General features: G+C 38.6%; 1 protein-coding gene across 1 annotated transcript in view; it reads right to left on the bottom strand.

Moving 5' to 3' along the window:
• Window positions 1-14,879, bottom strand: part of LOC123565945 (uncharacterized) — a 56,840-nt gene that overhangs the window by 34,144 nt on the left and 7,817 nt on the right. The window contains exons 6-10 of the mRNA XM_053549216.1: window positions 13,504-13,597; window positions 12,497-12,521; window positions 12,149-12,203; window positions 6,268-6,365; window positions 3,363-3,481 (exon numbers count right to left, since the gene is read on the bottom strand). Of these exons, the coding sequence (XP_053405191.1) occupies window positions 3,363-3,481; window positions 6,268-6,365; window positions 12,149-12,203; window positions 12,497-12,521; window positions 13,504-13,597 (391 nt within the window). The remainder of the gene's footprint in view (window positions 1-3,362; window positions 3,482-6,267; window positions 6,366-12,148; window positions 12,204-12,496; window positions 12,522-13,503; window positions 13,598-14,879) is intronic.

The following is a 14,879-nucleotide window of genomic DNA, read 5'->3' as shown; positions in this document are numbered from 1 at the left end:
CTCCCTCAATGCAAAGTCCTATAGGCAAGAAGTCAATAGGGGTCAGGAGCGAAAGTCAAAGAGACACTGATGGTTGGCTGCAATAGGAATCATCTACTTGGCATGTCCAGTCATCCCGCTAAATTTCAACACTCTTGGCCTAGTGGTTCTCAAGTCACTGTTCAGGCTCCTGTGACCTTGACCTTTGTTCAGATGACCTCAAAATAAATAAGGGTCATCTTCTCTGCATGTCCAATCATTCTATTAAGTTTCAACATTGTAGGTCAAGTGGTTCTCAAGTTATTTCCAAAAAATGATTTTACATGAACAGGCCACTGTGACCTTGACCTTTAATAGACTGACCCCAAAAACAATATGGGTCATTTACTCTGCATGAACAATCATCCTATGAAGTTTCAACATTCTGGGTCGAGAGGTTCTCAAGTTATTGATTGGAAATGGTTTCCCATGTTCAGGCCCCTGTGGCCTTGACCTTTAACAGAGTGACCCTAAAATCATTAGGAGTCATCTACTCTGCATGACCAATCATCCTATGAAGTTTCATCATTCTGGGTCAAGTGGTTCTCAAGTTACTGACCGGAAATGGTTTTCAATGTTCAGGCCCCTGTGACCTTGATCTTTCACAGAGTGACCCCAAAATCGTTAAGGGTCATCTACTCTGCATGACCAATCATCCTATGAAGTTTCATCATTCCGGGTCAAGTGGTTCTCAAGTTACTGACCAGAAATTGTTTTCAATGTTCAGGCCACTGTGACCATGACCTTTGACGGAGTGACCCCAAAATCAGCAGGGGTCATCTACTTTTCATGATCAATCATCCTATGAAGTTTCAACATTCTGGGTCAAGTGATTCTCTAGTTATTGATCGGAAATTGTTTTCAATGTTCAGGTCCCTGTGACCTTGACCTTTGACAGAGTAACCCCAAAATCAATACGGGTCATCTACTCTTCATGCTCAATCATCCTATGAAGTTTCAACATTCTGGGTCAGGTGGTTCTCTAGTTATTGATCGGAAATTGTTTTGAATGTTCAGGCCCCTGTGACCTTGACCTTTGACGGGGTGACGCCAAAATCAATAGCAATCATCTGCTCTTCATGACCAATCATCCTATGAAGTTTCAATATTCTGGGTCAAGTGGTTCTCTAGTTATTGATCGGAAATTGTTTTCAATGTTCAGGCCCCTGTGACCTTGACCTTTGACGGAGTGACCCCGAAATCAAAAGGGGTCATCTACACTCCATGACCAATCATCCTGTGAAATTTCAACATTCTGGGTCATGTGGTTCTCTAGTTATTGATCGGAAATGGTTTTCAATGTTCAGGCCCCTGTGACCTTGACCTTTGACGGAGTGACCCCAAAATCAATAGAGGACATCTACTCCTCATGATTAATCATCCTATGTAGTTTCAACACTCTGGGTCAAGTGGTTCTCTGGTCATTGATCGGAAATGGTTTTCAATGTTCAGGCCCCTGTGACCTTGACCTTGACGGAGTGACCCCAAGATCAATAGCGGTCATCTACTCTTCATGACCAATCATCCTATGAAGTTTCAACATTCTGGGTCAGGTGGTTCTCTAGTTATTGCAGGGTGTTAGGTCAAATCAGTCCATCATATTTTTTGTCTGTATCAGAATTGAAAAAAAAAATTAAAATTTTTACTTGTAATAGAATATAGCCAGCTGATGATAAGACGATGGGCATACTGAAACAGCCTACAATACGCACCCATTAACACCACACACACTCACAAAAAATAATTAAGTTTATTGCCATTAAGTATTCTCTTACCATTACCGCACACATTCATACCCTGTTCCACCCCCACCCACTTCCACCTACACACCTCCAACTCTAATAATCTTTCAACTTTGATTTTTCCTCCAAAATATACTTACGTCCTTTAACTGGATAACCCTTCAGGACTGGTGTATATTGTCACACTTGTTAAAGTTCTTGTTTGCATATATGTATATATATGAAGTTTGATGTAATTCTGCCCAGTGGTTTTGAAGAAGAAGATTTTTTTTAAAAATTGTTGATGTACGAACGACTGACGATGCATACCGCAAGACGGACATTGAGCGGTCACAAAACCTAACCAGCGGTAACAAAAGCTAACCATGAGTGAGCTAAAAACAACCCATGTATAACACCTTGGTGACCTTGACGTTTGGTATAATGGACCCAGCCCCTGCAAATACTTGTTTGTATGCTGGACAATGTATATGTTACATTACAGTAAGATATAAGACGTAGTAACAAAGATATGACTGAAAAAGGTGGCCGAAAAACTTTAATCAAAAGAGGTCACGCTGAAGCCGCAGGAATAGAATATTCCTCCTTTTCTGCGAATAGTGGAGTTACCTAGAAATGTGTCCATGGGACACAGATGCCCCCACTACATGACATTAAAATGACAAATTTTTCCAAGGTCAGGGGCCACAACTCCTACAATACTGAATGAATCCGTATGCGAAACCCCAGGTGCACAACTGCACATGCTGACCAACATTCCTGTAAACTTTGGTGACTCTAGGTCAACTACTTTTGGAGCTACGCACGACACAACATTAAAATGACCCATTTTTTACTAAGTCAGTGGCTATAACTCCTACACGACTGAATGAATCTGGACGCGAAACCCCAGGTGCACAACTGCATATGCTGACCAACATTCCTGTAAACTTTGGTGATTCTAGGTCAAATACTTTTGGAGCTATGCGCGACACAACATTAAAATGACCAATTTTTGACTAAGTCAGGGGCCATAACTCCTACATGACTGGATGAATCCGGATGCGAAACCCCAGGTGCACAACTGCACATGCTGACCAACATTCCTGTAAACTTTGGTGACTCTAGGTCAAATACTTAGGAGCTACGCACAACACAACATTAAAATGACCAATTTTTTACTAAGTCAAGGGCCATAACTCCTACATGACTGGATGAATCAGGACGCGAAATTCCAGGTGCACAACTACACATGCTGACCAACATGCCTGTAAAGTTTTGTGACTCTAGGTCATATACTTTTGGAGCTAGCCGTGACACAACACTAAATGACCAATGTTTACAAAGTCAGGGGCCATAACTTCTACATGACTGAATGAATCCAGACGCGAAACCCCAGGTGCACAACTGCACATGCTGACCAACATTCCTGTAAAGTTTTGTGACTCTATGTCAAATACTTTCAGAGCTACGCGCGACACAACATTTTCGGAAGGACGGACGGACTGACAAGAGCAAATCTATATCCCCCCCCCCCTCAAAAGTGGAAGCATAAAAAGGAAAACATTGTAAAATCTTAAAGAAAACACAACTGTAAGAATTCACCAACTGTAACAAACCAACCTGATTTGATGTGGATTTTCCGAACAGGAAACTGTTATCATTTCCTGATAATGTTCTGTGCATGGCAGCAACAACAACATTTTCAGTGCCATGGTCAGCACGTACTTTGCATGGATATCCTGAAAAAAGTTATATTGTTGCACTAATTTGACGCTTTTATAAGCTTGAGAACACAACGGTCCTAGGTCACTCACCTGAGGAACATCTTGAATAAAATATAGCGACTTTAAAATACAAATAGATCTGTGTGCAGTGCTAAAATTGTGTTGTTTTATGTACAATAAATAGTAAATGAACAATTTTAGCAACTTAAAATTGATGAACTTTTAATTGTCATTCAGCAAATAACTCCATAGGATTTTTATGACCTGATATCTTTTCTTGTTGTACATGTAAATGATGCTTATTAATCACTGAAAATACCACTATGTTTTTCACTCTGAAATGCACCAGAATGCACCAAAATGAGTTGTAGTAACACAAAATTTTCTGGGGGTTACCCCCATACCCCCCATGCAGGAGGGGACACCCCTCCCGCACCCACCCCTTTGCTCGTCAAAAAATATCCTTCTGCAACATGCCTTCAGAAAATCCTGGCTAGAACCCTGTAGCCTATAATTTTCCATAGAAAAGGGATCCAAGATCACATACATTCAAACTTGACTGTAATTAAATCAAGACAAGCAATCTATCAACAGCCAAAAAGTGACTTACCAAAAAAAGCATATTCAAGGGTTTTCTTTTAATTTGACAGGGTGACAGTTTTGGACTCAAGATGACCATTGTTCGAACTTGACTTAGATTTCTGCCAGACAAACATTCTGATAAAATTTCATTAACAAGAGCTGTCACTAATGGTGACAAATGCCCCCGCAGCACCTTGACCTTTGACCTGGTGACCCTAAAGTCAGTAGGGGTGGTGTACTCAATAAGTACTATCAGCATGTGAAGTTTGAAGGTCCTGAATGAAGTGGTTTTCATGTAAAGTGCCTTCATGCAAACAATTAAAAATGGCCCCTGTGACCTTGACCTTTGACCTGGTGACCCCAAAGTTAGTAGGAGTGTACTCAAAAAGTACGTGAGTTTGAAGGTCCTGGGTACAGTGGTTTGGAAGTAAAGTGCCTTCATGCAAAAAGTTAATGTTGGCCCCTGTGACCTTGACTTTTGACCTGGTGACCCCAAAGTCAGTAGGGGTGGTGTACTTAATAAGTACTATCAGCATGTGAAGTTTAAAGGTCCTGGGTGCAGTGGTTTGCAAGTAAAGTGCCTTCATGCAAAAAGTTAACATTGGCCCCTGTGACCTTGACCTTTGACCTGGTGACCCCAAAGTCAGTAGGGGTGGTGTACTCAATAAGTACTATCAGCAGGTAAAGTTTGAAGGTCCTAGGTGCAGTGGTTCGCGAGTAAAGTGCCTTCATGCAAAAAGTTATAGTTGGCCTGTCAATAGGGGTGGTGTACTCAATAAGTACTATCAGCATGAGAAGTTTGAAGGTCCTTAAAAACAAGAGGGCCAAGATGGCCCTAGGTGGCTCATCTGAAAAATGAAGATGTAATAAATAAGAGCTGCACAGGAGACAGCACGCTCAACTATTTCGATGCGGGATAGTGAGACTGGGCACCTCTAAGGAAACTGGGGCTGTCACTGGAATGTTTAATGACTCCAATGGTTGATGAAGATATTGCACAGTAACTTGTGTCTGTGTCAGAAATATTGAGTGATAAAAGAAGATAAACATATTTTTTAAAGTGTATCAAAACACTATGTAAGTATAATTCTAAGCAAAAAGGGGGCATAATTTAAAAAAATATAGAAATATGCACCTTGTGTCATATGATTTGTGTGATGATGTGGAACAAATACTTTAAGTTTAATTAAAATGAATTCAGTAAAAATTAACCTTAAATCCTAAGTAAATATCAAAGGCCTATGCCTTTAATTTTCATACAAAATGATCCTTTTTTTCCTGTAAGTCTCTGATAAACTTGGTATCCCCAGGGCAGGGCCTCTTTTCACCCAAGGGACATAATTTAAACAATTCTGGTAGAGAAACACTAGGAAAGACAACATACCAAATATGAGAAGCACCTAGCAGTTCCAGGCAAGAAGATTTTTAAAGTTTTTTCCTATGTAAAATTGGAGAACCCCGGGGCAAGGCCTCTTTTCACCCCTGGGGTACAATTTGAACAATTTTGGTAGAGAGCCATAAGGCAATGCTACATACAAAATATCAAAGGTCTAGGTCTTGTGGTTTTAAACAAGAAGAATTGTAAAGTTTGTTCCTATATAAGTTTATGTAAAACTTGTGACTCCCGGGGCAGGGCCTCTTTTCACCTCAGGGGCACAATTTAAACAACCCTGATAGAGGACCACGGCATTATGTCACATTTATTTGTTTTAATGCTGCTACAAAGGTTTTTCTTTGATTTCACTTAATGGTAAATGACCTCGTTTCTGACCACATATTACCCATATTCAAACCTGACCTAGATTTCATCCAGGCAGCCATTCAAACTAAATATCAAGGCTCTACAAAAGAAGATCTTTAAAGTTTTTCCTTTTGGTTGCTATGGCAACTAGAGTCCTGCATGAGATTAAATTCTTTGAACAATTTAGAAAGGGGACCATCCAAGGATCATTTTTGTGAAGTTTGGTATAATTCTGCCAGAAGATTCTTTTTGAAAAACTGACGAAAGGACGACTGACGACGCATGACGGGCATTGAGCAGTCACAAAAGCACATCACTAGCCTTTGGCTCAGGTGAGCATAAATGTGTTGTAACAGCATGTGACTGTGAGAATCTGGCTGTTAACACATACAATGTATTTTCTTTCCTGTTAAAACACCTCTAAAAATGGTAAGAACAGCGATTTTATTCAAGAATTCTTGTTAAATACAGTTCTCACCTTCCTCTTTCTCTACAGCATTCAAATAATACGAGGCTACAACATCAGGTCGTCTATTAGTAATTCCTGCTTCTAACCATATAACTTTTCTACTAAACCTGAAATGGAATTTATACGGTTAAGAATGCTTAAATATTGATCAGCTTTTATATATTAATGTTGCAGATCTCTCCTGTGAGCAAAAATGATGACTGTAAGAGATAAAGGCTCTTCATAGCATTACATGTAATTTTGAAAAAAAAAAAGAGACAACAAGTCCATGATGGCCCTATATCGCTTACCTGAGTAGAGTTGTTTGATTGAACTAAATTCTTTGTGAAAGCTTTAAAAGCAGAAAAAAATATGAGAGTGGATCAAGGTAAAGATTGCAAGAATAGCTTTGATAATTTGTGAGAAATGTTTACCTAAACATAAAACTTAACCAATAGATCTGAGATTTTCTATGTCCAAAAGGGGCCATAATCTTGCAAAAAGCAGAATGGAGTTATGTTTCTTGCTGTACAGGGTAAGCTTATGATTGTGAACATGTATTGCAAGTTTCAAAGCAATAGCTTTGATAGTTTAGGAGAAAAACTGACCTAAACCTAAAACTTAACCAAGAAATCTGATTTTCTAAGTCCTAAAGGGGCCATAATTCTTGAAAAAAGCAAGATGGAGTTATGTTTCTTGCTGTACAGAGTCAGCTTATGATGCTGAACAAGTGTTGCAACTTTCAATGCAATAGCTTTGATAGTTTAGGAGAAAAGCTCACCTAAACACAAGAGCTGTCAGTTGACAGTGCGCTCGACTATTCTCAGTGCTTGATAGTATAATATAAGCTATGAGTAAAACTTTAACATTACAGTAAGCATTTTCTAATTCGGAAAGGGCCATAATTCAGTCAAAATACTTGAAAGAGTTGTCTGCTCATGTTTACAGAATGGGGTCATGGCGGTAAACAAATTTGCAAAATATGAAAGCAATACCTCAATGGACTTTGAAAATATTTGGGGTGGTACACAAATGTTAACATTACAATAAGCATATTCTAAGTCGAAAAGGGGCCATAATTCAGTCAAAATGCTTGATAGAGTTGCCTCCTCCATTTTACAGGCTGGGTCATGATGGTAAACAAGTTAGCAAAATATGAAAGCAATATCTCAATGGACTTTGAAAATATTTGGGATGGTACGCAAACTTTTAACATTTGTGTGACACTCACGCTAATGCCAACACCGTGGTGAGTAGGATAGCTCCCCTATTCTTTGAATAGTCGAGCTAATAAAATTTAACCAGGCTATGCCAACGACGACATCAACGCTGATCAAGTGATGACAGTAACTGTTCTTTCTTTTTTCAAAAAATCAGATGAGCTAAGAAATGGCAGTTAAGTTGTTTAAAAACCTCAACACAGTGCAAAACACAGTCACCTTTAAGAATATACCAAGTAAATGCCAATTTGTAAACATTGCTATTAGGGGTCTTATACCTTTACAAGACAAGGTAGTCTGAAAGACAGCTATATCCCCCGCCACTGCTATGGATAGTGAAAGGGTAAACCTTTGATTTTAGCTGTGACCTTGACCTTGAACTGACATGGCTGACTCATGAATTCTGCACGTCCTGATGAGGTGATCACTTGACCCAAGTTTCATGAAAATCCTTCGAGGGGTTTAGGAGATACAGAGCTGAAACCTTTGATCTTCAGTTGTGACCTTGACCTTGAGTTGACATGGCTGATTCATGAGTTCTTGATGAGGTGATCATTTGACCCAAGTTTGATGAAAATCCTTCAAGGGGTTTAGGAGATCCAGAGTGGACAACAAATGGAAGGCTCAAACCTTCGACCCTTAGTTGTGACCTTGACCTTGAGCTGGCATGGTTGACTCATATTTTCTGCACATCTTTCTGATAAGGTAATCATTTGACCCAAGTTTTATAAAATTCCTTCAAGGGGTTTAGGAGATAAAGAGCGGACACGAAATGGAAGGCTGAAACCTTTGACCTTCAGTTGTGACCTTGACCTTGAGCTGACATGGCTGACTCATAAGTTCTGCACATCGCCTTGATGAGGTGATCATTTGACCCAAGCTTGAGGAAATTCTTTTAAGGGGCTTAGGAGATATAGAGCGGACACAAAATGGAAGGCTGAAACCTTTGACCCTAAGTTGTGACCTTGACCTTGAGCCGGAATGACTGACTCATGGGTTCTGCACATCGTCTTAATAAGGTGATCATTTGACCCAAGTTTTATAAAATTCCTTCAAGGGGTTTAGGAGATATAGAGCAGACACAAAATGGAAGGCTCAAGCCTTTGACCTTGATTTGTGACCTTGACCTTGAGCTGGCATGGCTGACTCATGGGTTCTGCACATCGTCTTGATGAGGTGATCATTTGACCCAAGTTTTATAAAATTCCTTCAAGGGGTTTAGGAGATATAGAGCGGACACAAAATGGCAGGCTCAAACATTTGACCTTGAGTTGTGACCTTGACCTTGAACCGACAAGGCTGACTCATGGGTTCTGCACATTGTCTTGATGAGGAGATCATTTGACCCAAGTTTCATGAAACTCCTTCAAGGGGTTTAGGAGATATGGACCGGACACGATTTTGTTACGGACGGAAGGACTAACAGACGGAAGGACGGACACAGACCATTCCTATAATCCCTCCGCCACAGCAGAGGATTAAAAATTGCAATGCATAATTAGCTGGGGTCATTGTTACGGATTAACCATTTGCATCTGGCATAAATTAATGTTATACCTTTTGTTCTTTTTTATTAGTGCCGTTTCCTGAAACTATTTTTTAAAACAATATCAAATTTGAAGATACTGTTGAAATTTTAAAGATATTTTGTACAGAATTTCAGACTGTGAACAGAATCTTCTTTCCTCCGCAATTGGCTGTATTCGAAATAAATTTTGAAGAACATGACATTGTACTTTCTTATAAAATCAAGAAATAACATATGATTGATGCATAAGATCATGCTGAAGATTTATGTCTGCCTAACTTGCTTTTCACACGCCGAATTTTCAAAATGGGCGCGGTAGTACAACAGCGCGACCACCTGCTTTCTTTTATATAAAGTTGTGATAAGCTAAATTATAAATGATTTGATTTTTTGTGTCATTTTGAACCTAAAACACTGAATAAGTTAAATATGTTCATTATTATACTGACAAAATTGTGAAAGAAGAGCGCCATGATGGCCCTGTATTGTTCACCTGAGTACCATTGCTCAAAATGATATGATCAAGTTTTCACATAGAGCACATAGGCATATAAATTGAATATAATCAGGGTAAACAATTTCTTGTAACAGTTCCTTTTAAACCTAGTCAGGTCCAGTATCAAATTTGAGGGTCCTAGGCTCAGATGCTGCATTTTTGTACTAACATGACTAATACCAACTAATGACAATAATGAAAATTCAAGTAAGTCCTATAAGTACTTACTGATATAAATCCATTTTGATTACAATCAGGGGAGGTAATCAGATAAAAAAAAATAACTCTGGATCTGACAGATTCATCATGGAATCCAAGATTTATTGTTGTTGAAGATATTTTGGAAGTTTGTATCAAATCAAACCATAAATGAAGTCTCTATATGGCTGCAAAAGCCATAATAGCAAAATTTGAACCTTTAAGGGGCCATAACTCTGGAACCCATGATGAATTCTGGCCAATTCAAGAAAGGAACCAAGATCTTATGGTGATACAAGTTGTGTGCCAGTTTGGTAAAAATCAAATCATAAATAAAGCTCCTAATGTGCAGACAATGTCAAAATAGTTGATTTTGGCCCTTTCAGGGGCCATAACTGTGGAACCCATAATGGGATCTGGCCAGTTCAAGAAAGGAACCGAAATCTTATGGTGATACAAATTGTGTGCAAGTTTGGTTAAAATAAAATCATAAATTAAACCACTATCATGCAGACAAGAAATTGTTGACGGACGGACGCACGAACGACGGGTGATCACAAAAGCTCACCTTGTCACTATGTGACAGGTGAGCTAAAAATACCTCCATGCATGAAGAAAATTGCTAAGGACAGTCATTATTGAATTTAACCTTTGACCTCCGAGTGTGACCTTTACCTTTGACATAGGAACCTGCGGTTTGCCCACGACACTCCGTGAAAGGAACCAAGAAAGGAACCAAGAAATTTTAGTGATACAAGTTGTGTGCAAGTTTGGTTAAAATAAAATCCTAAATGAACCTGCTATTGTGCAGACAATGTCAAAATAGCTAATTTTGGCCCTTTCATGGGCCATAACTATGGAACCCATCAAGGAGTCTGGCCGGTTCAATGACTAACCACGACCTTATGGTGACACAAGTTTTGTGCAATTTTGATTAAGTTCAAATCATAAATGAAACTGCTATTATACAGACAAAGTCAAAATCAGGGGCCATAACTCTAGAACCCGTAATGGGATCTGGCCAGTTCAAGAAAGGAACCAAGATTGATACAAGTTGTATGAAAGTTTGATTAAAATAAAATCATAAATGAAACCACTACCGTGCGGACAAGAAATTGTTGATGCACGGACGGACACATGCACGCACGCAGGGACTGATGACGGATTGTGTTTGTTTGTTTGTTTTGAGTTTAACGCCGTCTTTCAACAGAATTTCAGTCATGTAACGTAGGGCAGTTAACCTAACCAGTGTTCCTGGATTCTGTACCAGTACAAACCTGTACTCCGCAAGTAACCGCCAACTTCCCCACATGAATCGGAGGTGGAGGACAAATGATATCAGACACAATGTCGTTTATCAAATAGTCATGGAGAACATGTACCCCGCTTGAGGATCAAACTTGCGACCCCGAGATCCGTAGACCAACGCTCTTACCAACTGTGCTAATTGGGCGGGCGATGACAACTTTTAGATTTGAAAACAAATTGCAACTAATTTTTGTTCCTTCGCCTAGATAATGTTGATAACATTGTACTGTTTCAATATAACAATTGTGAGGACTTGGTTAGTAAAGAGCTCATTGTGTAGACAGTTTTCATTTTCTTTTCAGATGGCAAAAAAAGTCTAGATTTCTTGAGAAGTAAATATGGAAAGGAGTCTACAGACAGTGTAAATTATTGAGCTAAGCTGGCGGGCTACGAGGAAAAAAAACAACAAAAAAAGCAAAACATTGTGTATATACCAATCACTTAATTTGCATATATACCAGTCACTTACCAGTAATAAGAATATAAAGCTTCCATTAAAACCAACAGAATATTCCATCCCCAATACAACAAGAGCGCCGCCAAGCGGGGCAATATACGCCGAAGGCTTACATCATAGGATGGGAGAAAATTTTTAGAACCTGAAAAATGTGAATACTAAAGCGAAACAAACTGAATACTAGAGCTGCTTTTGAGAAAAGAGAATGTCTCCCACAAGTGCTTAATAATCATCTAAATAGCAAGTCAGTGTTTATATAACGTCTACTCACTACAATTCAAGGGCCAGAACTCAAAAATGCTTGGACAGATTTGGCTCATTTTCGAATTTGTCTGAGGTATTATGGTCAAACACATTTTGTTCAAGTTTGGTGAAGATTGGATCAGAAATCTTCGACTTAAGAGTGAGGACAAGAGTAAAAAGCCAGATTTTTAGTAATTAAAAGGCCATAACTCCAACATGCCTAGACCAAATTGGCTAGTTATCGAACTTGGCCGAGGTCTTATGGTCAAACACATTTTTTAGTGTGGACAAGCTTTGTGACAGACACCGGGACACATAGACAGACTGGAGTAAATCAATATGTCTTCCACACCACTGTTTGGTGGGAGACATAATTAACGGACATATATCAATCCTAATAGCTCACCATAAGCCTTAGGCCCAGGTGACATTTACAATGAATTGAAAAGAAAAGTATTTACCCATCAACACAACCGTGGATGCATATACCAAACTGTACTAATTTATCATAACCATCTGAAAAAAAGTTGTTTATTATACATTAGCTGTACATTACTTAAGAAAATGTAAAACATCTACTGTTGTAATTATTATTTGAAAGAATAACTTTAACAGAAATTAACTTAAAACTTTAATGACAGTTATATGCAACAATGGGTGGTGATGGCTATTTATCACTCATCTGGCCCTTTACCTCAGAACTTTTTTTTTTTATATAATTCATGACTGACTATGACTTATATCTGCCAATCATCAGATAGAGATGAAAGGGAAACTGGAGGGGAGCAGAAATACCGTTGAATTCTTACCAAGGTGCCAAACATAATTGGGTCCCTGTAATAGAGAAAAAGAAATTAAACAATATAAACCAATGTAAGGTTATTTAAAAACAAGAGCTGTCAGAGAACAGCAACGCTCGACTATTCAATAGCCTTGTCAACTGAATGAATACAAAAGTCGAAAAAGGGGCATAACTTTGTAAAAAGTGATCCCTAATTTCTTGAATTTTCTTGGGTCATCAGGTAATTACAATTAAACAGTCTAGAAAAAATGACCTGATAATTTTTAAAGTATTTTACTTATGTAACTCGTAATTATAACAATTGACCACCGTGGCGGGGCCTCTTTTCACCCCAGGGACATAATTTAAAAAACTTGTAAGAGATCCTCCAGGCAACGTTACACACCAAATATCAAATGCCTAGGCCTCGAACTTTCATACAAGAAGATCTTTAAATTTTTTTCCTATATCAGTCTATGTTAAACTTGGTACCACCAGGGCAGGGCCTCTTTTCACCATAGGGACAAAATTTGAACAATTCTGGTAACACTAGGAAAGGCAACACACTTAATATCAAAAGCCTAGTCCTTGCAGTTTCAGGCAAGAAGATTTTTAAAGTTTTTTTTTCTATTCAAATCTGGCCAGTTCAAGAAAAGAACCAAGATGTTTAGTTATGGTGATACAACTTTTGTGCAAGTTTGGTTAAAATAAAATCACTTTAGTTAGTTTATCGCAGGTAATAAGTGTGTGAAGTTTCAATCTATTCCCAGAAGTGGTTACTGAGATACCAGCTTACATTAAAAAACTTAACCCAATCTGTAGACCGACATGGACGCAGACGCACACACACAGGCGAGTCCAATAGCTCTACTATTCCTTGAATAGCCGAGCTAAAAATTAAAGTGCAATGATGCGTATATTTAACAAGTTATCAAAATTTGTATTGTGGTGAAATGTAACAAGTGATACCACAGAAAACAAAAAAAGAATAATACAGCTTTTTCAAACTTAAGTTCAAATAATATAAATACATACCTTGTTAATGTACTGTCTCCTCCTTAGTCTTTTTCTTTTTCTTCTCTCAACTCCCTCAGGATCAAACACTCCAACTACTGCACGACTAAACTGTCTGAAACAAGACAATAGCTGTAAATGGTGATATTGACTTAAAACAAGAGCTGTCACAGGTGACAGCCCGTTCAACTATTTTGATGCTGGAGAGTGAAACTGGGCACATCTGAGGAAACTAGAGCTGTCACTTGAGTGTTTAATGACTCCAATTGTGGATGAAGATATTGAACAAAAGCCTGAGTCTATGTCAAAAATATCAACTTAAAGTAATAAGAGAGAAAAAGATAAAATGTATAAAAACACTATATAAGTGTGTGTGTGTGTGTTCGGGTTTAACGTCTTTTTAACAATTTTTCAGTCATATAAACGACGGTGTCTACTTGTAGCAGTTAGCACAATGCCCAACTTTATAGTGCTGCCTCACTGGAATATCACGTCGTAGACATGTGGCATGATACCCCACCCAGTTACATTATACTGACACCGGGCTGTCCAGTCCTAGCACTATCCCCTTAATGCTGAGCGCCAAGCAAGGAAGCTGCTAGTACCATTTTTTACGTCTTTGGTATGACACGGCCGGGGATCGAACCCACGACCTCCCGCACTCGAAGCGGACACTCTACCACTAGGCTACCGAGGCGGTGACACTATATAAGTATATCCTAAGCAAAATGGGGCATAATTCATTAAATATTGGTGCCAGAGTTATGCACCTTATGTCATATGGTGTGGGTGATGATGTTGAACAACTATTTTAAGTTTGAATCAAATTCATTCAGTAATAACAGAGATAGAGTGAAAGTGCATGAAAACTTTAACCTGAAGATCCAAGTGAAAAGGGGGGATAATTCATGAAATATTGGTGCCAGAGTTATATGTCAGATGATGTGGGTGATAATGAGGAATAAGTATTTCAAGTTTGAATCAAATCCATCAATTAATTACAGAGATAAGTTGAAAAAAGAGAAAGTGTTAAAAAAGAATTTAAACATGGTGGGGACGCGGAAAGACGCCGACGCCGGGTCGAGTAAGATAGCTCTCCTTATACTTCATATAGTCGAGCTAAAAATGTAATATGTGCTCACTGTGTAACCTTGTAATCAAAACTATTACTTAATGGCTTAAAATACAAACTGAGACCTAAACCATAATTCCATTGTTGAAAATGTAAACAAATAAAGGAAATAAACAAAAGGTATTTGTATAAACAAGAGGGCCATGATGGCCCTATATTGCTCATCCGTGTAGTTGGTTGGTTGAACAAATTTCTTAGCTAAAGCTTTAAGATCTAGGCCTCCTGGTTTATTTTTAGCAAATTTATGAAGGTTTTCCTATGCACA

Source organism: Mercenaria mercenaria, chromosome 8, assembly GCF_021730395.1.
Source record: "Mercenaria mercenaria strain notata chromosome 8, MADL_Memer_1, whole genome shotgun sequence".
Lineage (NCBI taxonomy): Eukaryota > Metazoa > Mollusca > Bivalvia > Venerida > Veneridae > Mercenaria > Mercenaria mercenaria.
The sequence above is the reverse complement of the archived record's forward strand: the minus strand, read 5'-3'. Positions and strand labels throughout refer to the sequence as shown.